This window comes from Mus caroli, chromosome 1, assembly GCF_900094665.2.
Source record: "Mus caroli chromosome 1, CAROLI_EIJ_v1.1, whole genome shotgun sequence".
NCBI classification, from domain to species: Eukaryota; Metazoa; Chordata; class Mammalia; order Rodentia; family Muridae; genus Mus; species Mus caroli.
Window position 1 is genome coordinate 131,944,880 of NC_034570.1, and position 23,757 is coordinate 131,968,636.

A 23,757-nucleotide genomic window follows, 5' to 3' on the forward strand; every position below is an offset into this window, starting at 1 on the left:
TGGTTAGGTAGTACATGTTAGTTGACACCAGGTTATTTGTGGAAATGATTTCACTAACCTATTTCTCATTGTCAAGTAGAAAGATCGCCTTTGTTTAGTGTGTGTGCGTGTGTGTGTGTGTGTGTGTGTGTAAAATGAAATGCCCAGAAAAATGCCACATTATATTAATATTCTACAAAGGTAGTGAATGAGTAGAGCTTTGTAAATGTGGAGAGTTGAAAAGGTGGCAGAACAGAACCAAAATGATCACTTTAGTCCCCTAAACATCCATTCATTGTCTACCTCTGTGTCTGTCTGACCTAACATCTTCCAAGTATCAGATAAAACTTATGGAATTGTTTATGAAGCCAATCACAAGCATTCCCCTACCCAGAAACTAGTGATATCATCTGGTATCATCTAAAACTTAGAACAGAATTCCCTACTTTCCTAGAAAGTGCCTATGTGTAGTCTCCACCAATACATTTGATGAATGCAGTGATTTATAGCTTTAATTATATGCCTAATTTATCTCACTTAACTACTTTCACAGTGGAACAGTCATTCAGGCAACTTGAGTCTGTTTTCACGGGACATAGTTCACTCCCATTTGGCTAAGAAGAAGCTGTCTTCCACCCTTGGAGATGAGTCCTTTGTTTTGTGTTGAGGGTTATTTACTTCAGGACCATATTTATAGATAATTTATTACTTCATTAAAATAATCTTGCTTGCATTTCTTCCTAAATTTTCCACGCTGTTAGTTCCTACTCTGGGAAGGGACATTTTATACTTTTTACTTTTGCTTATTCATTTTAATTATGTATTAAAATTATTTACATATTCTTATTTTGAACTACTAGCTATTTTTCCCTTTCTAAACCGAATTCTACTTAGAAAAATTTTAAAGTAGAAGAAACTCCCATCATGAAAGTACTTGATAGAAAATGGATTCCCAATAAAATGGAATTTTAGAGCAAAAAAAGTCTAACTGGCCACAAAACAGAAATATCACCACTGACACTTTGAAATACATTTTAGAAGATGTTCTCAATCAAAATCATTGAGTCCTCCCTTGTGACCACTAGGCAACACAGGCAGGATGAGTTCCTGGCATCTCTTATGTTCTTTTCTTTTTAACTGTATTCTTTTGTGTAGCTTGTTCATGTTGTGTCCAACTTTAAATCCTAAGTTTGAATTAAGTTTTTACTTTATTTTTGAGATTATAGCATGATGATATCATTTCTGTATCTCCTTTCCTAAATACAACCTGCTCCTTCTGCATACTGTTGCTTGTCTGCATGTTTTCAGGACTCACCATTTGCTACCGGATAAGCAATGGTGTATTCTTCTTGTGGGAATACTATGTTTCCTGTTCTCAATTTTCCATAGTTTCCTATGGTTGTTTGTGTAGGGTTGATGTCTTGTGGGCTTCTCATCTTCATGTTAGCATGCTTATCACTGCTGTCCTTGTTTAAACTTATGCTTAGTCAGTTGTGTCAGTAAGATTTTGTGGGTTTGTAGCTTCTAACATCATGTTTGGTATCTTCCCTTTTCTGAAGTCAGAGATTGAGTCATTGGACTAAAACTTTACTCTTGAGTTGTCTGCAGTTATAACCCCTCTTTATTCTATAAGCACAGCTGTCTATGAAGATGAGCTGCACCATAGAACAGAAGTAGTCATCTGAAAACCCTGATTCCCCAAACAATAAGGCATTCTTTGGAATACCTACCAGAGCTTGAACCAGAACAGTGTTTAAGAGGACTATGTACAGACAACAACAGATTAATTACATTTGCTTCATGACCCTTGATCTAATTCTTCTTGTATTTAAAACCTAAATCTCTTTTCAGACCAAAGGTTACTTGGGGTCATTGGACCTCAAGTTCCTCCAGCCAGTGTAGACGCATTGAATAGCTTTTCTTTACTTTTCATTATTATTAATCTCCTTAATTGACATAATGGTTGCAGGTGGCTGAGCTAAGCTTGGAAGACAGCTGGAGCCTGGGCTGTTATCCTAAAAGTCCAGTTATAGTTTGGGAAAAGGCATTTATTTATTTATTTATTTATTTATTTATCCATTCATCTATCTATTCATTTATATTTATTTACATAATTATTTATTTCCTTTTATTGTATAAATGCTATTTTAATCACTAAATCTGGATTTTCCTATGAACATCACACAGAAAACACAGAACAAAATTTTGCTGTAAGCTTCCTCCACTGGGAGGACGAACAGTACACTGAAGGATTGTATGCTGATCATGTCCTTATTATGTAGCTGTATAAGACCCATGCTTCATTGCAGCTGCTCAGTATCTTGAGAGTATATCACACTGTTTTTCTGGGACCAGATCAAATTGATTATTGATTATTGATTATATTCCAGGGAAATCTGTATTGCAATCTAAGGTGGAAATTTTGTGAACTTCTATTCTTTTATCTCCTCATACCTTTAATTATGGCGGATGAGGAGGCATGACGTCTTATTCTCTAAGATTTACAAGATATGTCTTAGGACCTACTTCTAAATTCTCCATCTGTTGTTTTCCATGTTATATTAAATCAAATTGAAGTTGTTAAAATGTGATTATTTTGATTAAAATGGAGAAGTTCAGAGTGTAGGTCCATCAAATGAAGTCTGTAAATGGTGACATGTCAAACAGAAGTCTTGTCTGATGAATTGCTGAGGTTTTTGCTAGGGAAACTACACACTTAGGTAACTGCAAGTAATTCAAGAAATCTCCAAGTGTTGCCTATCAGTGGAGCTCTTGGTCTCTCATCAAGCCATGCCTATATTGGAAGTCATTTTTTAACTGACAAGCAGTTCAGAACTTCTTCCTTTAACACAACGCCTTACAGTATCAGAATCCACACAAATCGATTTGACAGATGATTTATCTACTTCAGCACAAAGCAAAAGCAGTAGAAACTGTACCTTGAATTTAAACTTTTTTCTTTTCCTTTGCTAGCAGTATGTATTAAGGTGTTTTCTTGTGATTCAGCAATGTAAAAGCAACTCCTGAAAGAAACATGACAAATATTCGACAATACCCCACAGTGCACTGCATACAGTGTTTTAGATATAGACTTTTCAATGTGAATGAATTGTGGGGTAGAACTTCAATCCCCCCTTAGCCTTCACCTGAACATCTTCTCCCAGATTCATTTGCTGTTTTGTGGTTTATCTCTTCTTTTTATGAAGACACAACTCATACTAGATCAATGGCTCTTTCTAGTCCAGAATCATTTTACCCTAATTTGACCAAATATATCTGCAACAATTCTCTAAAGTACTGGGAACAGGGTGATCAGTGTATCTTTTGTTGGCAGAGGTATCACAATTTAATTCAGAAACATGTTTGTAAAATGAATAGAGGTAAATGTAGATTATGTAAGTCTGTTGGGAAAGGTGACATTTTCATAAGCATAAACTTAATTCAGTGTTTTCTGTGATGAGCCGAGAGAGAACATTTTGCTACAAATATTGAATATTTGCTTCTCAGAAGATAAGGACCAGGTGTAGTGTTATAATAGTTCAACAACCAAAACAAAACAAAACAAAACAAACCCAACAAAAAAAAAAAAACAAACAGAAAACAAAACCACATCAATGAAAAGTTCTTAGAATAGATAGCTGCACTGAGAGCTATATACCTCATTGTTACGTACACAGATTAACTTTGTGTATAAAATTCCTTTTAAGTAAGTTGACATTGGGTCTAAAATGCATCTATAGATCCTGTCTATTACAACCTAAGGATCCAGAGAGTCATCCCAAGGTATTTGTTTCCCGGGAGTACAATAATGAAGGTGTTACTCAAGGAGTACTACATACAGAATGTCAAGCAAGTAGCATCAGGATTATTATTGAAGAATAATATTACTTTCTGTAGATGAAGTTACTTCCTCCCACAAATTTAACACATGGATGTACTATTGATTTTGATAACTGCTTATTTTCTTTTGAGTATATAGCATATAAGTCTTAACCAAACTAAATTTGTAAAAATAGTCTTTCATAAAATAGACTATGTAATTGAACTGAATATTCTTTGTTGCCACTCTACTACAAATCAGATATTTTACTAGTAGCAAGTATATTTCCTTGATGGAAATTTATTTACAAGGATTCATATTTTTTAAAACAAAGAAAGAAGCACAATAATGTTTCTGCATTTATATCCTGGATCAAAATTACTTTTTGTGTTGTTAATATAAGGCCTTCTTTAAAGTTATTAAATATGAACATAAAGATTAAAGCAGGGAATTTATAATTTAGCAAGATCTAGAGTGAGTTTTACACAGAATTCAAGGACTATAGCTAAAGAATAAGAGGAAAATGAAAAATAAGTACTAAATTTACACAGTCCATTATCTTTAGGGAAGATATACAATCACTCTGTTGCCCCAGATCTACAGTAATTCTAAATTTTTGGAATATAGAAACAACAGAAGAATTTCTAATTGAACATACTACATAATTTTAAAGAGGATAACAAAACAAAATAATAATATGTACATAATGACATTTCCCAAACCATCACTTCAGTATACACTAAAGCAAAATCAAATTTCCCTGACAGCCGAGATGATTGCATATAGAGATATTAGAATATTAATGAATAAAACAATTCAATCAATCAGTCTAAAGGAAGGCAACCATGTGCCATAAGTTTGACTGATTAGATTTAGTTTTAATAACAATTAATATCCATCCATTTCTGATATAAATTTTGATAGAATTTGAGTTTTGATTGCAAGTCCTGTAGGGTCATCAGTAGAATGACTGTGAATATTTTGGGGGCTGACTTTTATATGAAAAGCATATTAAAATCTTTGACTTAATTTTACACAAAAGTAATTGTCAAGCTAATAACTACAAATCCAGAAAAATAGAAATAAAAAATATAGAGAATGTTTCCAAATGTAAGTATTTTTTGGTTAAAAACCCAAATAATAAACCTAAAGTGATAAAATACATATGAGAGTTCAACACAATTGTTCTTTACTACAAGTATATATATTCAAATAAAACAATTCATATCGTCCGCTAACATAAAAATGTTCCAATAGAACCCTACCTAATAAAGATTGTCATGCGTTAGGATAAATGTTGAAAAACTTAGTCTAATTTTTTTCTTTGATAAGAGCTTATAATACCAATGACATTTTGAGAAATGATGTGAGCTGATTTGCCCTTGTGCATTATTTAAAACATCATTTTCTAGCGAAATTAAATTCAGATAAACAAGTTAGAGGGAAGGTCAAAAGAGAGATAGGCTCACAGACAAGGAGAGGAAGGAAGGGGGAGGGAAGCAGGGAGGGAAGAGGAGTGGGTGGAAGGCAAACAGTCAGAAGAGGAAAGAGGGAGAAGAGGAGACAACTTTACACCACAAAATGGAATTACTTTATCATATTTGTATTAGCTGAATTTATGAAGCATATTGTAATGATCATCTCTGAATTTTACTTAATACAAGTCTCTAGAACTGTAAATACCTGGAGAAATTCCAAAGGTTTATCCTAACTCCACTATATTCACTTTGACCACGAAGAAGTTGTCATGTGATTAATAAAGAAAATTTATTGTGTTTTATGTGAATTTCTCTTTTTCTTCTTTTTCACATTGTTCTTTATTCTTCCTCATTCCTCTTTTTAGTTCTTTTCCCTCTTCTTCCACTTTCTTTTCCTCTTCTCTTCCTCTCCTGCCATCCTCACTCATTCTATATAGGAAAGGAAAACAAATCGTTTCCTTCACCCTTCCAATGTTTTATATTTTCCCTGTATCTAAGTCAACAAATTCCAAGCATTACTTTCCTCTTTCATAGTCATCAACCTTAAGACACATTTGTATACATTTATATTTCAATATTGGACATGTTTTACAGTATAATATTCGCCCCCTAAGATAAATAGAATAATTATGAGGTTTGTTTCATATAATTTCATAATTTGATAGAAATTAGGAAGTCACACAATGAACAACTCATTAACATGCCAGATCGTCTGTACTAAGAAAAGGACTATGAGTGGATGTCAAGCTGTTATTTCATCTTTGGATCACTTACATTTGTTAAGGAACTCTTCACTATACAATGAAATCCATTTCAGAGTTAGTAATTCTGATTCATAACTGTTGTCTAGAAATAGCTCTGTTCAGAGGTATGTCTGGTAAAAGCTGGTTTTACTTAAAAGATGTGTATTAAAACGATTTTGGCTCCCTTGTTCTTTAAGCATGATCATTTTTGTGACTTTTAACTTCCAATTGGTGTTAAGCCTTTGTGTACCTCACAATTTTTCTGAGGTGACATGCTTCACACACTCCCAGCTACCTTTTTTTATGTGATCTCATCTTATTTAAAAAGAAATGTTCCTCAGCTCATATTCATAACGGGCTCTAGCTACTATTTGAAGAATGGATGAACCTTCTTATAAATTTGATAATTCTAGGAAGTAAATCAGAATGGCCTTTCCTAAATTACTTGCATAATAGCCATGTGTCACCTCAAATTTTGTTTTGTATCCATAACAAATTTTTAACTATTGAAGCTCAAGATCAGTGTTACAGTTCCTTTGTTTCAATTGAGCTGACTTTTCATTTGATCAAGGAAGGAAACAGAGCCAATGATGGACTTTGAAGATATAAACTGGGCTTCGTGCCTGCTTGCTTTGCATGAGCTTTTGTGAGAATGTAAATCTGTAGGGAAGTGACCATGCACACGGGCCTGCCTACAGTCACCATGAGACTCCAAAGGCACTACAATTTTTATGACCCATTTTGGAGAAATATCAAGTGAATATAAACTGGATTTTGACTGCACTACTCTTATTATGTGTAAAGTGAAGAATAAGATAACAAGAAATACTTAAAAACTATTGATAGAAATAATTTCAGATAGGAGAGAAAAGTAGGGAATATTGAGAGGTTTTTAAATTATGTAAAATTTGGTTTATCATGACTAATATCCTTTCACTGAGCAGAATTTTGATTTTTTTTTTCTTAAGTACACTTGAGCCCTAAATATACAGAATAGAGAGTGTGTGGAATTGTCCAGTGTGTAGTATTCCTTGTAACACATAGCATACTATGTCACTTATTTTCTTCTCCCAGTCTTTCCCCCACATATGTCTTTTATAACAAAGCAGCAAAATGAGCTGTTAAGTATATTAAGAGCATGCAGATTATATGTTCAAATGTTTGTGATGTTAAGATAACATTGAGAATATTTTGATCATGTAAGCATTGAAATTCTGTCACTCTGCACAGGACAGCATATCCGGTTGATTATCCTAAATAGTAATTGCATTCTAGAAGAGAGACAGTTGTGAGCATGCTGATACATGAGGGAGAAAGTCACTGCTCTGTCAGTAGTGATACAATAGGTGGGGTTCTGTCAACTTTATTTCAAGGTAGATTAAACATAGTGTCTTTGTACCTCACTGGGGTTGCTTCTTAATAATCTGCAACCTTAGGCTGCTGCTTGTGACTTAAACCCCTTTGCTGATCTCTCTAGATATTTAAAAATGAGATAAAACGAGCCAACAAACAAGGAAGGTGCTAGGGAATGACGATCTTAGGTAGGTTATAAGTTGAATGAAAGGCTTGATAAAACTGATATTCAAGTCCTGCCTCATATGTTTTCATTCATTTAGTTCCTTTGTAAAGCAGAAAAATATTAGGAAAATGATTCTTTGTCTAATGGGTCAATTTAAATATACATTAAATATTAAAAGTTCTAATGTTCTTAAAACTTATTTCTGTAAATTATTAAATCACTAATTTAGATAATTATGCTAACTGTGCATGATAATTGAGCTGTCTTTAGGATTGGGAAGCAGGGTTTTTTTTCTGAAATAACACTGCTGTATTTAAATAAACTCTCCTTTTATGGTATGTAATTCACTCTAAATAAAGGATACATTAATTCAAATATTTTTATTTTAATCTATCTGGAGAACTGGGAAGTCAGTTTCTATTTACTTCGATCAAATAAAGATGCAGTTAACATATCTGAATTTGGTTTATTTTTATATTTTTAGGGTCCAAGTTGAATTCTACATGAACGAAAACACATTTAAAGAGAGATTAAAACTGTTTTTCATAAAAAACCAGCGATCAAGTAAGTTGTTCCCATCACTGGCTCTTTGCATAGAAATCTACCTCAAAATTCCAGCAGCGTAATATTTCATAAAAATCGTTGTCTGCATAATAGAATAAAATAGGGAGAATATTTATTGAGAAGTAAATGTAAAACAAAACAAAACAAAACAAAACAAAACAACAACAACAACAAAAAGAAAACTGAAAATGCTACATCCAGTAGTTTACATGTCTCTTCAATATTTTAAGTCTCACGATCTCACAAGAACCAGTAGAGACTTGTGTATCCTATTTGAGTCCCGAAAAATATTAAAGAAATTAGTTTAAGGAGAGCACAAGTTTAATTTCTTTACTAAGGATGATGAGGCAGAAGGAACCAAATGCCAAGGTCATGGATAAAGGTACATGGGGGTGGGGGTCAGAAGTCTTGTATCTCCATAAGTAGCTGTTGGCAGTTATGGGTTGCTGGGCATAGGGAAGTCATTTTGTTCAGTGGTGTAGTCACTGGGTGATGGTCATGCTCCAGTAAATATCCCTTGACCCCTACTCAGACTTGCAATCCCAATTAATCTCAGTGAATTTTGAAACAAAACAGGATATGAAAATAGAAGGGGATCTCTTGAGGAAACAGAAGTGGTGAGTCAGGAGTGGGAGAGGAAATGAGAGGATAATTGGGGTGAAACATCATATGCTTTCATAAAACAATATATTTTAAGATATCATGGTCATCTCTGCTAACAAAGAGAGTTTGAGGATACTTTACACAACAGAGTAACTACCAAGCACCCCCGGATTATTGAGTAAAGACTTGTCTCCAAAACTTCCCCTAAACCACAACGACAACAATAACACTCACAATTTAATTGAGTGTTTTAAATGTGAAGGTTGTTTCAACTGTCATTGTTTGTCAATGTTTCCTAATCAGTCCTGATAATAATAAATATTAAATGTCGCCTGAAGTATAAAGATGAGTGTTGCTCTTTCTAAGAAGACTTTACATTAGTAAGTAATGGGTGAGTGTCAAGTTTAACATGTTATAGCTGTCTCCTGAGAGGCTCTGCTAGAGCCTGACAAATACAGAGGTGGTAAAATATTCTCAGTAGTAGACTAGCTTCAGCATTAAAGTTGAGAAGATCAATGCCTTCCTACCTGTATTTACAGGGAAGCCCCATCAGTAGATGTTACACAAAGGGGGCTAAATCCCCTGAGTGATGATGCTATTAATCACAGGGTTAGGACAATCATTGAATACTCACCTGACTAAAGAGGAGACCCTTCTTTATGAAACTGTAAGCTATATGGTTAAATAAGTCCTTTCAACCTTGTGGTGTCTTGGTTCAGAATGTTTTATTTTTATGAAAGAGATGAATTTAGAGCACAAAAATCCCTCAGTTCTTCAATTTGGAAACCAATAAATGATTGCACGTTAAAAAATTACTGTTAAAGACTGCTATAAATACACTCCACAAAAAAGTAGTGCAAAAAGGTGACACTTCATTCAAGATTCCATCAAGTAATAATTATAGAAAAGCCCTTCTCACAATTTTATGCAAGAAACACAAAGCACATACCACTGATTATAAGCATGACAGTGTTCCTGTTAATCAATGTAGTTGACCTTCGTTAGCCTTTTTCATCAGGCACCATGTTTCTCCCAATCATGACCTAAGTGCTTTGTATGGTATATGCATGTTACTCTTGATTTTCAAAAAAATTAAGATTCCAGTGGTCCTTAAACCTGGTTTTTAAGAACTTCAATTTTCCCACTTCAGTATGAAAGAGAATTTTTTTTCGATTTATGTACTTATCAGTACAAACTATTATGACTTCTCATGGTAAATGATGACATAATTATTATATAAACCTGTAATTATAGAGATGATATATGTCATAATATAAATATAATAGGAAAATTTATCACAGGTAATTATTGAAACATGTTTTCTCTCTTATCAAATCAACAAAGTGCTTCAGAGTCATAAGGACGTATGATGCACAAGATGGGGGCAACTTGATTTTGGAGCTAGTTAAAGTTATTTCAAGTAATGATTAAAGTATGGACAGACTTGAACCAACCTTGACATGATGTAAATTTTGTGGCTTTTGACTTTTAAAACCCAGTTCTCTCACTTGTTGAATGTTCTCTGTCATTTATGGCTCATGGATTCTATGCCATTCACATTTTATTTTAGGAGATGTTGTTATTAAAATTCAGCTACCAACAACTTCAGTAAGTTTAGAAAATTATAACATGTGCTTTCTAAATACTTTCTAAGTGCTGATCTGAAAGATAATATTTTTGACAATTCTTTCTTTCTCTTTTATGCACCATATTCAAATGAATCCTAACTTTTATTGTTTGCTTAAAGGTCTAAGAATCCGCTTGTTCAACTTTTCCCTCAAATTGTTAAGCTGCTTATTATATATTATCCGCGTGTTGCTTGAGAAACCGTCACAGGGAAATGAATGGTAAGACTTCTTCCTGTGATCCCCATACACCGTTTTTGAATTATTGTTTTTGAATTATTACATACATTGTTTTTGAATTATTACAATTTGAAGATTATTATAAGAATTCAATATTTAAGATGTAAGCATTTATATGAACTGATAAGATTTTGAGAAAATTCTTTTAAGTTTGGTGCATACATTATTAACTAAAGATAATCTAAAATCTATTACATGAATGTATATTTGCTAGTCAAAATGTTGTGAATATTAGTTGAAAATTGGCTCATGTGTCCACAGAGTTGAATGTCTTTCTCTTACTGAATTACATGTCCTTTGCAGTATGCCAGTCTCCTTACACTTTCCATTACAATGTATTTATTACCTTTCAATGGAAACACTCAAGAATTTCTCAAGGTTTTAGCCTATGCATATTTATTTATTTACTTAAAGTGATACTAATTTTTGATGTATTTTAGTTTTTTTTTTCATTTACAATCTTATTTTGCTTAATTTGTATTTCCACTAACTCAATGCCTTTCTATTAGACTGTGTCCTTTGTTGGAACAGCAGAGTCCTGAGTGTGTAATGACATTCCTGCATAGTTTTGGTCTCATTAAAACACAAGACTCCTGGATTACCTCATAAGTTTATGATGATATTCAAAAGAAAATTAAAATTGACAACTAACATCTATTACCAATTGTGAAATTTTGCCTTAAGATAAAACAAAAGTACATAAGTAAGAGAAAATGAGTTTAACATATGTATTTAAACACATTTGATAATCTAGCATGCTTAGAAAGTGAGTATGATTTTGATTTTATTTTATTTTTGGTTTTTCAAGACAGGGTTTCTCTTTATAGCCCAGGCTGTCCTGGAACTCACTCTGTAGACCAGGCTGGCCTCGAACTCAGAAATTCTCCTGCCTTTTCCTCCCAAGTGCTGGGATTAAAGGCATGGTTACCACTGCCTGGCGATTTTGAGTTTATTTAAAGGCTTGGAGATTATATGAAGTAAGTGAATGAATGAAGTTTGGCTAGTATAATAGTATGTGTGATAATTATTTTGAAATTGAATTATGATGACTCACATTAGTGAATCCTTGGCCTTTCTGAATCATATTACTGTAAGTGAAATCAGCAAGAGGCTTATTGGAATATTCAGCTTCTGCAGAAACCTCTGTCTGTGTAAAAGGTGTTTGGGGGATCTTGCTATTTTCTAGCATTAGATTATTCATTTCATGGTGTATATTATTTTTTCAATATATAGTTAAATTTACCATGCCATTCTTGTACAGAAGCCGTGGTTTGCTTCAATTTGCTAAGACCTTCAAGACAAATCTCATTGTGCCTGTTTTCCAGTGTTCCTGGAGACAGTTCTTTCTCCATGTTCTTTGTTTTTTGTTTGTTTGTTTTGTTTTGGGTTTTGGGTTTTTTTTGTTTTGTTTTGTTTTTGTTTTGGGTTTGTTTGTTTTTTGTTTTTGTTTTTTTTGTTTTGTTTTGTTTTGTTTTGTTTCGAGACAAGGTTTCTCTGTGTAGCCCTGGCTGTCCTGAAACTCACTTTGTAGACCAGACTGGCCTCGAACTTGGGAATCCACCTGCCTCTGCCTCCCAAGTGCTGGGATTAAAGGCATGTGCCACCACTGCCTCTTTCTCCATGTTCTAAGTGCATTGTACACTCAGATTCTCCACTTGTCTGTCCAGAATGCATCCTAAGTTTACCTTATTCCAATCAGTCTGTGGATTGCTCTTCCACATGTTCAGAATCCTCTTCCAGTCACAGCTTTGTCTGCTGTAAGTGATAATGCAAATGAACAGGGCTCAGACTGAAGAAGATTTTAGAGTTCCCCTTAACTCCCAGTGTTTTCTGTAACAGATGCAAATCCCTGGGAACGTTTTGTCATTTCTCCATTTATTACCTATCCTGCTATCAATTGCTTTTCAGTGCACCTCCATAATACAGGCTACATGCCTTCGTCAGTACTGCTACAGTAGCCTATTAGTCAGTCTTGCTAATCTATGAAGGCACCCTATTGGTTTACTCCTTTTATTATTATTATTATTATTATTATTATTATTGTTATTATTATTAATTATTCTTTAATTTTTTTTACAGTCCAGTCTCTATCTCCCTCCTGGTCTGCCCTCCAACTGTGCCTCATCCATTCCTCCTCCCTACCCCAGACCTGCCCTCACCCCTCCAGACCTGACAACTCTCTGGGGCCAAAAGTCTCTCAAGGGCTAGGTGCATCTTCTTTCACAGAGGCCAGATCAGGTACTCCTCTGCTTTATATGTAGTAGTGGCCTCATATCTGCTAGTGAATGCTGCCTAGTTGGTGGCTCAGTGTCTGGGAGATCTCAGGGATCCAGGTTAGTTGAGACTGCTGGTTGTTCTATGGAGTCTCCCTCCTCCTCAGTTTCTCCCAACATTTTCCTAATTCAACCACAGGGGTCACTAGCTTAGTTCCATAGTTGGGTATAAATATCTGCATCTCTCAGCAGCTTGTTGTGCTACAGCCATGCTGAACTCCTGTCTATAAGCCCATCAGTAATAGTATCAGGCCTTGGAGCCTGTGATATCATTGTGCCAGCCAAGTGTAAAGCTAGTTCCTATGCACCTGCTTTGAATGGCATCTGCCTATCTTAAATCCTGCTTTTCCTGTAGCTTCGCCTTTCATTATTCATCCTTTGCCCCCTTTCCTCAGACTAGATGACTTTGGGTTTGCTATTAGGTTCCAGGAGGTAATGCCCCCCCCCCAGGGCCTTCCAGAACATTTGTGGTTTTCTCTAGTGACTTTGTATCTTTTATAAATATTGAATGCATTTTTCTTGGTTGCTTTAATTTGGAGTTTTCTGTGAGTATTAGAATAGACATAGGTCATTGCCTGGATCCAAGACTCTGTCACAGTGAACAGTAGTCATTTCTTAAATGAGTGCATGAACAGACATGTAAATGACATAGCTTTAAAATGAATACCTAGGGAAAAAAATAATCCTTCTATAAAGTATGGAAGTTGTTTATAAAACTTGGTGATTTGTGAATAGAAGGTACATTAGAGAAACCTGAAAATTCTAAAATGATCTGTGAAGGATGTTTCTAGAGGAAAAAGCCATTGTGAATGACAGCAGAGTAAAATTACATTATTTGGAAACATTAAGAGAACAAAGTTTCCTACAATTAACTTCTGTGTACTAGTACTAAGAATATTCAGTCATAATTACAGAGGATATACATTTGAAAAACCAGATTACTGTAATTAAAAACCATAATAAACTAACTTAGGTCTCCATTTCAAGAACACTGTTTTGTTTAGTTCCATTGTCAGTGCAGTCTTGGTTAATGAAAAACAGAAGTGGCCTTTATGGGTCCAGGCTCTATTTTAAAATAATGAGGCTAATTCAGCAAAGAGATTTATTTAATTATAGTCTCTGACCTGATAAGGCTGCAGATATTTTTGAGCTGCCTTGCTTTATTTTTAAGCCTTTTTCAGGAATTAAAGTGTTATGAAACTACTACAGTATGGATAAATAGAAAGATAGGAAAATAATTTTACTGCAAATGTCTGACATCATAGATACTGAAAATGTTGATACAGATGGTGTGTAGTTAAGGATTTCATGGCAGTAGTGCCAGAGACTGCTTTGGGTCATTTATGGGTACATTGGACAAAGAGACTAGTTTACTCATGGCCTGTAGAAGATTTTATCTAAAATCTTCGTTTTGACTATTGAAAATGAAGTGATTATCATTATTATTGTTACTATTTTAGGGGTGTTAATATTATTCATAGTATTATTATTAGTATGACTAGCTGGTTCAAATCTTTAATGTCTGTGATAAAAATCTACCCTGAATTGTGAGCTAAAATAAATTATTGCCCCCCTCCCCTTAGTTTTGGTGGAGTCTCTGGAAGACAAACTGAAGCACATATGAATGTTTTTTGATTTTTTCAAATATTTGAATTTGTTCTTAAAGTTGGGACCTAGTGTAATATATACTGTGATCAAACCTTAAAAACTATCACTATTTAACAATAAAAGTTATTCACACAACAAATAGAACTATGACAATATATTTTCAATATTTTTCAAATATAGAAAGGAATGTTATAATATAAATCTTCCTTCCTTTTCCATGAAAATACTGTGTAGATTTAGACAGTACCAAGTATACCACAAAATCTCAAAAATTTTATTTTTCAAGAAAATATCTAATAGTGATATTCCTAATATGATGACCTTTTCTTATGTAAGAATACAACACAAACTGATACACACACACATGCACACACATACATGTTGACATCATAACCTAAATATAATACACAAACACAAACCTATTTTCCTTGTTTTGTGCAATGTTCTGTAAATTGTCTGTAGCATCCCATTTATAGAAAGGATAGAGAGTGAAGAAGGAACACAGACATAAACATTCTTGAAATATAACAAAATCCGCTGTTACTGGAATCTCACTGACGTATCTTACATGAGAGTCAATCATATTCTCAGACTTTGTCAGGACTGGGTAGAGTGTCTGGTTGGAGTGGTCTTTTGTATTCTACCCTGCACGACTTGGGGAGGAAGGGAGAATGACCACAGTGAAGGACACTCTCACAGCCAGCACAATGAAAACCTTTGGACAATTCTTTGGGTTCATCATTGTCATGCTTCATTATTGCTTGTCTTACTTGGAATTAGGGCTCTTATTTCTAACTTTTTCCAAGTTATGTCTCTGAAAATCATTTCTAGCATTTAGGCTAGAATCTGGTATGCTTCTATATATTCTGATTGGTGCTAAATTGTGTATACATTAGCAATGTGGGCACTGCTATACTATACCAAGTATTTACTTTCTCTTATGTGTTGTGGTTTGGATGATTTTTCAATTCAATGGCCTTGTTTAGATAGTGCACAGTACAGGATTGTATGGATCAGTAGCTTTGTAGTTTTGTTTGTAGCTCAGTAGTTTTGTTTGTTTGTTTGTCTGTCTGTTTTTTCTTTGTAATTTATGCTATGGTTATGCTCAACATATTGACCTGGTTACTCTAATTTGTGCATCACACATACTTTCAGAATATGGCATCCATGAAACTCTGTTTAAATGTCAAGGTTGTCATGGCACTGTGAGCATCTATTTTCCTTCATGTATGAGGATGCTGGGGAAAGTCGGTGTACTATATGCCATTAACTTCCTAATTGGATTGTCTCTCTTTCTTCACTGTTTGAAATGGCTCTTCTTCTGTGTTAATAATGTTTAATACATGATCTTGAGCTATTTGCAAAGTCGGATTAAGCATAAATTATTTGCATTTGCATTTTATCATTTTCTCTTGTTTCGTTTCAATTAGTTATAGTTCTAAATAGTAAAATTGTTATCTACTATTTGATGTTGAGTTCATACAGATTTTCCCTGGATACACAGATATGGCATATATCCATGAATGTGATTAGTAATCATCGTTCATTAAAGCTGTCATGGTTATTTTCTTTGTAATCTTGATGATGATCGCTTGTTGGGCTTTCAGATAGATGCCAGTTAATTTCCTTTTATAAATAATAACATAGTAAATGTTACTTATATATTTTTTATTGATTTTTCTTTCTGCTGTTGCTGTCAATGACATGAAGCTTTGTCTATCACTGTGGTATAGATATAATTTCTGATTTCATCCCTCCTTTGTGTGGGGATTTATCTAGGAATTTGTATGTTTGTAACTTACTCTTGTTGTTCATGACAAAGCCATTTTTTAAATATTTCATAGTTTTGCCACTAGCATCTTACAAAAATTTCTATATATTTATTGAATTTTATTTTAAATTAAATAAAAAACATTAATTTTGCTTTCAATATTAAAGATTTATAGATTCTGTCATGAATCTATAAATCTATGTTATGAAATATATGGGATATAACGCTTCTAAATCTTATGTTAATTTAAAATTGTTAAGTTTAAACAGTCCATGGTCTCTTTCCATGGTTTGGCAAGGTAAAATCACAGTCTAATAAAAAACCCTTCATAGATATAACTATGTCTTTTATATATATGATAATTATCAATCACATTTTAAAATAATTTAGTCTTCATCTTAACAGTTTGTTTTATTATTACCAAATGATTGAGATACATTTTGTTATTTCTGTCTTAAATTTACCTTATTAGTTTCTCTGTGATGTTTTTTCTATATGAATGTTTGTGTACTACATATGTGCTTGGTTCCTTCAGAGGCTGAGAGAGACATCAGATTTCCTGTAACTGTAGTCACAGACAGTTCTGAGCTGCCAAGTGGTTGCTGTAATTACCACAGGGTCATCAGGAGCATCCAGTGCTCTTAACCTCTGAGCTGTCACTCAAACCCCAACACTAATCTTTTAAAAATACTGATAAAGTACTAACATTTTCCTTTCTCTCTCATATTTTTGTTTGTACCTTATTTCTCATGTTAGTAAAATCACAGAAGGAATGTTTGGGGAAGGATAGTAAACTCACAGCTCTATCTTTGTCTTTTCTGACCCCATCTGTCATTCATACTGACTGACTAGACTGTGTGTACTGAGCGAGGTATTGCATTTATAATAGGGAGTAAAAACAGAATAGTGTTTGATGTTATCTATGTCATAATTTGGGGGGAAATAAGTGTTAAATAAGTTTTTAAATAAATATGAAATTTCAGTCGTGTTGAGTAGCAAGGGCAACGTGAGACTTGACAAAGCCGAAGAGAACTAACAGGGTTGATCAGGATTCTGAAGAGAATACTGAGATGAGGAAAGAAACATTTGAAAGGGACCTGAGTAAGAATGGCTTATGTCACACATAAAAAATATCAACGACTTCCATATCAGGGGCTTTAGTTGTTATAATTAAAAGGTATGAATGATAGAGGGACCTGATCTAAGATTTATTGCAATAAAAGGTTACTGTAATTGCAATTTAAAAAGATATAGGAGTCAAATTAATTGATTTCTGAAGATTTTTAGAGTTAATAAGATCTCAAAGGGTCAAAGTGAAAAATAAAAATAAAACCTATATCTTAGATAAAGGTGTCAGTGTGGTGAAGATTAATACTTATGAATTCTACATGTACTTGAAGGCAAGGGTGATGCTGTTGAAGTGAATTAGTGACTAATGAATTAACTGCTTAAAAATGCAGAGGAGCAGATGTCTGGGAGCCAACACAACAGACTCCAAGCCACTTCCTGGAATCTGCACTAGTTAAAGGACACCAGACTTTGAAGAAATCCTAGGTTTGGATTGGAGTATTTGAAGATGTTATTTAACCAGATAGATGTGGCATTGTAAACTTTATATAGTAATGTTCATCATAATGACATTCTGTAGTCTTTCAAGGTTTTTAAAGTAAGCAAAAATGGAAGCATTCTCTTATTCTGTATACTATAAGAAGAAAATCCCAGTATGTAGAAATACATTTAATGCTTTATGAGACATCTTTCTTTTCATAACCACAGGATGTTGGTTTTATTTTTATTAAAGGGTTGTTTTTATTTCATAGAAATTGATTTGCAACAATTTTCATCTTTTCTCAATTAGATTTTATTTTTATAAATAATTCCAGTTCAATTAAGTATATGTATAATTAGTGGTATGGTGACTCTGCTATTGTGGTCATTGAAGAATTTAAACATGGTAAAATCAGGGAGAATAACATTTAAAGAAGAATCTTACAGACAGTTATTATACATTAGGACATAATAGATAATCATACATAATAGTATATATTTAAATGTTTTATAGAATTACTAAAGTGAACTATTACATAGGCAGATATAGAGAGATCTAAACATAAATACTTTTAAAAATAACATACTCTTTATATTTGCAGAAGAGACATTAATGAATTTTTAATGGAAAATGGATCAAAAATTTTGTAATGTTCCTTATCTTACCATATCTTCCTAACTAAAGGCTTTTTTTATTTTTTAATTTCCTAGTAACAAAGATACAAATGTAAGGTAAAATACGATGTCTATATATAATGGAAATAATTATTAGTAAAAAAGCTGAATCTATTATATTGTTCTGTTATTTCTCATTTTGGTTTCTATATATCATTGTCTTTTATATACTAATTGTTATTTTAATTCTTTCAAATATAATCAATTTTTTAAACGAATGGATTTTTTCATATATTTTTTTAAAAATCCTAAAATTTTAATTTTTCTTTCCATAGGTCTCACATATTTTGGGTTAACCGAAGTCTACCTTTATGGGGTTTACAGGTTACGTACATGTTTATTTATTCCTATATTTCAGTATTCATTTATATTTTACAAAGAAACACTAATGAGAAGTGTTCAGTGGATGTTCAAGTTGTGTTTCCCTTATGTTATACCTTAATGCACATCTTAGGCTAATGTCTTGACTTATTTCCTCTTGTTTTTCCAGTCTACCTTTTGAGACTTTCCTTGTAATCTGGATTAGACTTCTAAGAGTATAGGAAGTTAGAAAACAAAAAAACATAAAAAGCAAGCAAATCAGTGTCCTAACACTGCGTGTTTCATGTATCTGCTTTAAGAGCAGCCAAGGGCCACAATTGTGGGCACTTCTTCCCTAAAGGAATGTTACCACAATCTAAATAATAAATGTATAAACTTAGAAACTACACAGATGATTGTGTGAAAGGAAAGAAAGAAAATATGCTGTAGGTTCTCAGAATTTCAAGAAAACTCATACAAGGGGAAAACAACTCTGAATTATAGCCAGTGTTAGTTCCTCCAGTTGCCTAGCCTTAATTCTTGTTTTTAATCCGAATTGGTAAACAGCATTGTTTGTGTAAGATCCTGTCACTTTCCCTTATATTTGTGGTCTATAGGTGATTTTTAACTTTCTAATATTTCTTAAAAGTGCAAATTAAAAAGAAAGTAGAATTACTAACATAAAGAAGACACAGAGGTTGCAGGAAAAACTATGATTTATTATCTGTCTTCTATTTGTTGTACAGTGATATCTGGATCTGAAGTTTGATTACTCTAAAATTGGATGTTGGTTCTTTCCACATTATTTACAGTAGTGAGTGATTTGAAAATGCAATGTGATTGTATATACAAATAAAAAGTAATATGCACACTTCATTTTTTTGTTTAATGGACTTTAATTACTTCAGTGGTTCTCAACTTGTGGGGCCTGACCCCTTTGGCAAACCTTTATCTCCAAAAAATATTTATATTATGATTCATAACAGTAACAAAAGTACAGTTTTGAAGAAGGAATGAAAATAATTTTATGGTTGGGCATCACTACAACATAATGTACTGTATTACAGAAGTGCAGCATTATTAAGTTGAGAACCAATGGTTTATATTGACTTTTATTGCAATGTCAATTAATATAGAAATAATTAGTAGCAAATACCTTCCTAAATATTAGAGGTTCATTGAGTTATAGTAATGATATAGGGGTGCCTCATGTAACCCCTATATCATTCTTTATCTAAAACTGGAATAAATTAACATGTATAGACATTTGATTTTATTTAAATTTAAAATTGCTTTTATTTTACTTAAACACTATTCAGAGTAGAATGTAAAATAGAATTTTAGAATTTTCCAGAGATCATGTAATGATATCCTATTTGAAATATCATAGATAATCATAAGATTATTTGTGGAGAAAATCAAAATATTCCTAGCTTTCTATTATAACAATGATAAGTTGAATGTATCCATGGATAGATTTTACTGGGATTGATAGCCATTCATCTCCTTTGATTGTGTTAATATTTAATGTTTAATTAAATTTTAAAGTTTTATTATAGTAAGAAACAAAGGTAAAACTTGCAAATTTCTTTTTTTGATTATAAAGTAGATTAATCCATAGTTATGCAGTAAATATAGTTGACATTTAAATCATTTCCTGTTTGTATTTGCATATTTTATTCTAATCTCCATTTCTTTGTATGAATAAAGTTTTATTCAAACATGGTTATTCTTATTGGTCCAGGTTTTCTCTTTCTACAATGACAAAACTAAATAGTTAAATTAGAGCCCATATGACAGATAGAGCCTATACTGTTTGCTGTCTTGTCAATAAATTTTGCTATTTCTTAATTCAATTGGACAAGTATTTTACTCTTTATATGAAATCATTTATTGAAATTGTGCTTTCACATAATGAAATTTCATAGTAAAACTGGACTAAAGGAGGTGTGATGTAGTTCAGTGGTAGAGCAGTTGCCAAGAAAGTGTGAGATATTGCATTCGACTTCTCAGCATCACAAAAGGAAAACACTGTAATTAACCCATTTAATTAATTAAAAAGCATGTCACTGATGAATAATTTCTGAATTTCTCTATGAATTTTTCTGTTCCAATGTTTTCTGACAATAACTATAGAGATTTTATATGCCGTAGAGCACATAGAGAATGGAGTTTGTTCAAATAACACAAAACTAGCATTGCCAACCATAAAATCACAATTGGTCATGGTTGTTATGTAATCCTGCGACACCTTGCATTGCTGAAATGGTCTATGCTTAGAAAAGTCACAGACGTTAGCATTACATATTGTGCTAGGTGAAATAAAATGATTCAGTCTACTAATTTTGAAAGTTGTTTTTGATTTTCTGAAGGGAAACACTGATTTGAGCAATAATGTTGTTAAGAAAAGCAAATGGGTGTAAGCCTAATCTTTATGTGTCTTGCCCACTTTAGTCAGTATGAATGTTTGACTCCCATTTTTATTCTTAGGACAATGAGTAAGAATTATTCATTAAGAGTATATGAAAAATAACTATAATACAGAAGGCAGTAAAATACTATGTGTGTCCCTTCACCTACAAACTGAAGTTTATGTACTATGTATCACTTATACATATATGTATCATATGAACATATCTATATTTGTATATATATACATATATATGTACAAATTCTTACATATTTGTGTACAGTTACTAGCACATAATGAAAGCATATCTTATTTACCTTGCATTTTCTCATAGGTCACAATTTACTTTTTAGGTCTCAGTGGCATTGATAAGTCTATTTGAAACAATACTCCTTGGTTATCTCAGTTATAAGGTAAGAGAGTCTAATTAGTTTTCTACTGTAAAACTCACTGCTAGCATTTACCAAGTTTTCTTCTTTTTATTATTCTTACTTGGGGATAAGGCAAGCTCTTCTTAAACCGCTTTAATTATTCAGAGCCTCTGTAGTATGTGATAAAAAACTAGAGTAATATGGTAGGATTTTCCTTGGTGTCTTAGAAGTGCTTGCCCAATTTCTGTGTGCTCACTTACCCATTACAGGCATGTTTTTATTGAGGCGGTGGAATGGTCCTCATATTTATTGTTCTCAATCTCTTTTCTTAATTTATTAAAAAAGTACAAAACAATTATATTTTTAGGAGTTATTTTAATAAATTATTTTAGTTACTGGTGAAGTTCAGTTTAGGTAACACAGGTTAACAAATATTTATAAAGGACTCCTGTTTAATCAATTATACCCTTCATGGCTCTTTTCTCAATGAGTGTATAATCCAGAAAGTGGCATGATTAGAGGCATTATACAGATAAGTACAATGTAAATGAGAAAGTATGAAGCAGTAAAAATTAGTGTGGTGGGTGGTGTCTTAGGATGAATAGTCTTCAAAAATAGTCTAAACCCTTCTATCAGTGATTTTAATAAAGCAATGTGAAAAGACGTGGATGTTGGGATGATTAATTAGCAAAGTACATATAATAATATGTATATGAAGTAAAAGAATGCCAAATGATTAAATTTGGTTAAAATATGGATACCTTGTAAAGCAACATAGAAAGAGAAATTATTAGAACCACTGGGTAACAAAACTCTAAAACACATCTCATAGTAAAGACAATGTGTTTGGTTGACAAATGAAACAAGCTGTAGAAAAAATCAATAGTGAAGTTGGGCATGGCTGTTCACCACTATAATTAAATTAAATTATAATTAAAGATAGAAACAGAAGGACCAAAGAAATCAAGGTATTCGGCAAAGGCATTGCAAGTCTGAAATTAGCCTGAGCTACATGAGGCTCTATCCAAAAACAAAGAGAAAAACGAACAAAAAAACAAAACAAAAACAAAACAACAATAATAATAACAAAACCAACTCAGCCAAGCAACCTACCAAATACACAAAAAATACAACCTAATAAAAAGATTTTAAAGAGAGCATTAGAGAGATTTAAGCTATGTCAATTGTAGTACCTGATGAAAAATTATGATGACATGAGATAAACAAATGACCATCTGATTGGTTTTCATCAATCATAAAAAGGAAATTAAATGCCATTTAAAAAATTTATTTGAATTGAGATGACTGAGAGCAATGTAAGAAGAATGTGGAAAATATAATACAAGGGAAAATCAATATAGGATCTAGATAGAATAGAATTGTCTTTGGAGATTGTACATTGTGGTGGACAGAGAGTCATGATGTGGAAACAGTTAAGAAGAACCCCCAGTTCTCCCAGAGTCTAGACCATCAACCACGGAGTGTACCTGGATGGCTACATGGCTCGAGATATATATGAAATAATGGATGACCTTGCCTCACTGCAATAGGAAGGTTCCGGGAAGGTTTGATATCCCTGTGGATGCTCAAGTGGTAGGGCAGTATAGTGAGTGTGGGTGGGGGAGCACCCTCATAAAGGTGAGGGGCAAGGCTGATGTGGGATGGGGAGTGGGAGGAGGGTTAACTGCGAAGTGGGATACCATTTGAGATGTAACCAAATCGAATGGTTAATAAAATACAATGAGGATTAAGATCTACAAGATTCATTAAAACTCTAAGGTCATGTTCACAGAGATGAAAAAGGGAGTCAGGAAATTCCCATGCAAAGAATGAACATGAAAGTAGGAGCCAAGGATTTGAGAGGTAGAGGTGATAACCTTGTAGGATTTAGAAAGTACAGATAATAATTGCTACACAGAAAAGATGTAAGAGTAGATAGTACTAATTTTTCTTAGTGTTTCAAAAAGCAAGGTAAGTATACAAGAGCCTAATTTGGGAAGAATAATCGTTTCCTTTCCAATTTATTTTCAAGTTTCAAGGTGAAATTACCTTTCAAACCTACATTTTGATAAAGTACTACTTACAAACTTAATCAGTTTCAAAGAGGAGCAGGAGGAGGAGGAGGAGGAGCAGGAGGAGGAGCAGGAGGAGCAGGAGGAGGAAGAGGAGGAGAAGAGGAGGACGAGGAAGGGGGAGCAGGAGGAGGAGAAGGAGGAGGGGGAGGAGGAGG

At 33.2% G+C, this 23,757-nt stretch overlaps 1 protein-coding gene across 5 annotated transcripts in view; it reads left to right on the plus strand.

Annotated features, from left to right (window-relative positions):
- The window catches only part of Kcnt2 (potassium sodium-activated channel subfamily T member 2), a 350,913-nt gene that overhangs the window by 95,150 nt on the left and 232,006 nt on the right, over positions 1–23,757 (plus strand). For all 5 annotated transcript variants that reach the window (XM_029477031.1, XM_029477035.1, XM_029477039.1 and 2 more), the window contains exons 2-5: positions 8,024–8,103; positions 10,454–10,553; positions 18,722–18,770; positions 21,510–21,569. In XM_029477031.1, the coding sequence (XP_029332891.1) occupies positions 8,024–8,103; positions 10,454–10,553; positions 18,722–18,770; positions 21,510–21,569 (289 nt within the window). The remainder of the gene's footprint in view (positions 1–8,023; positions 8,104–10,453; positions 10,554–18,721; positions 18,771–21,509; positions 21,570–23,757) is intronic.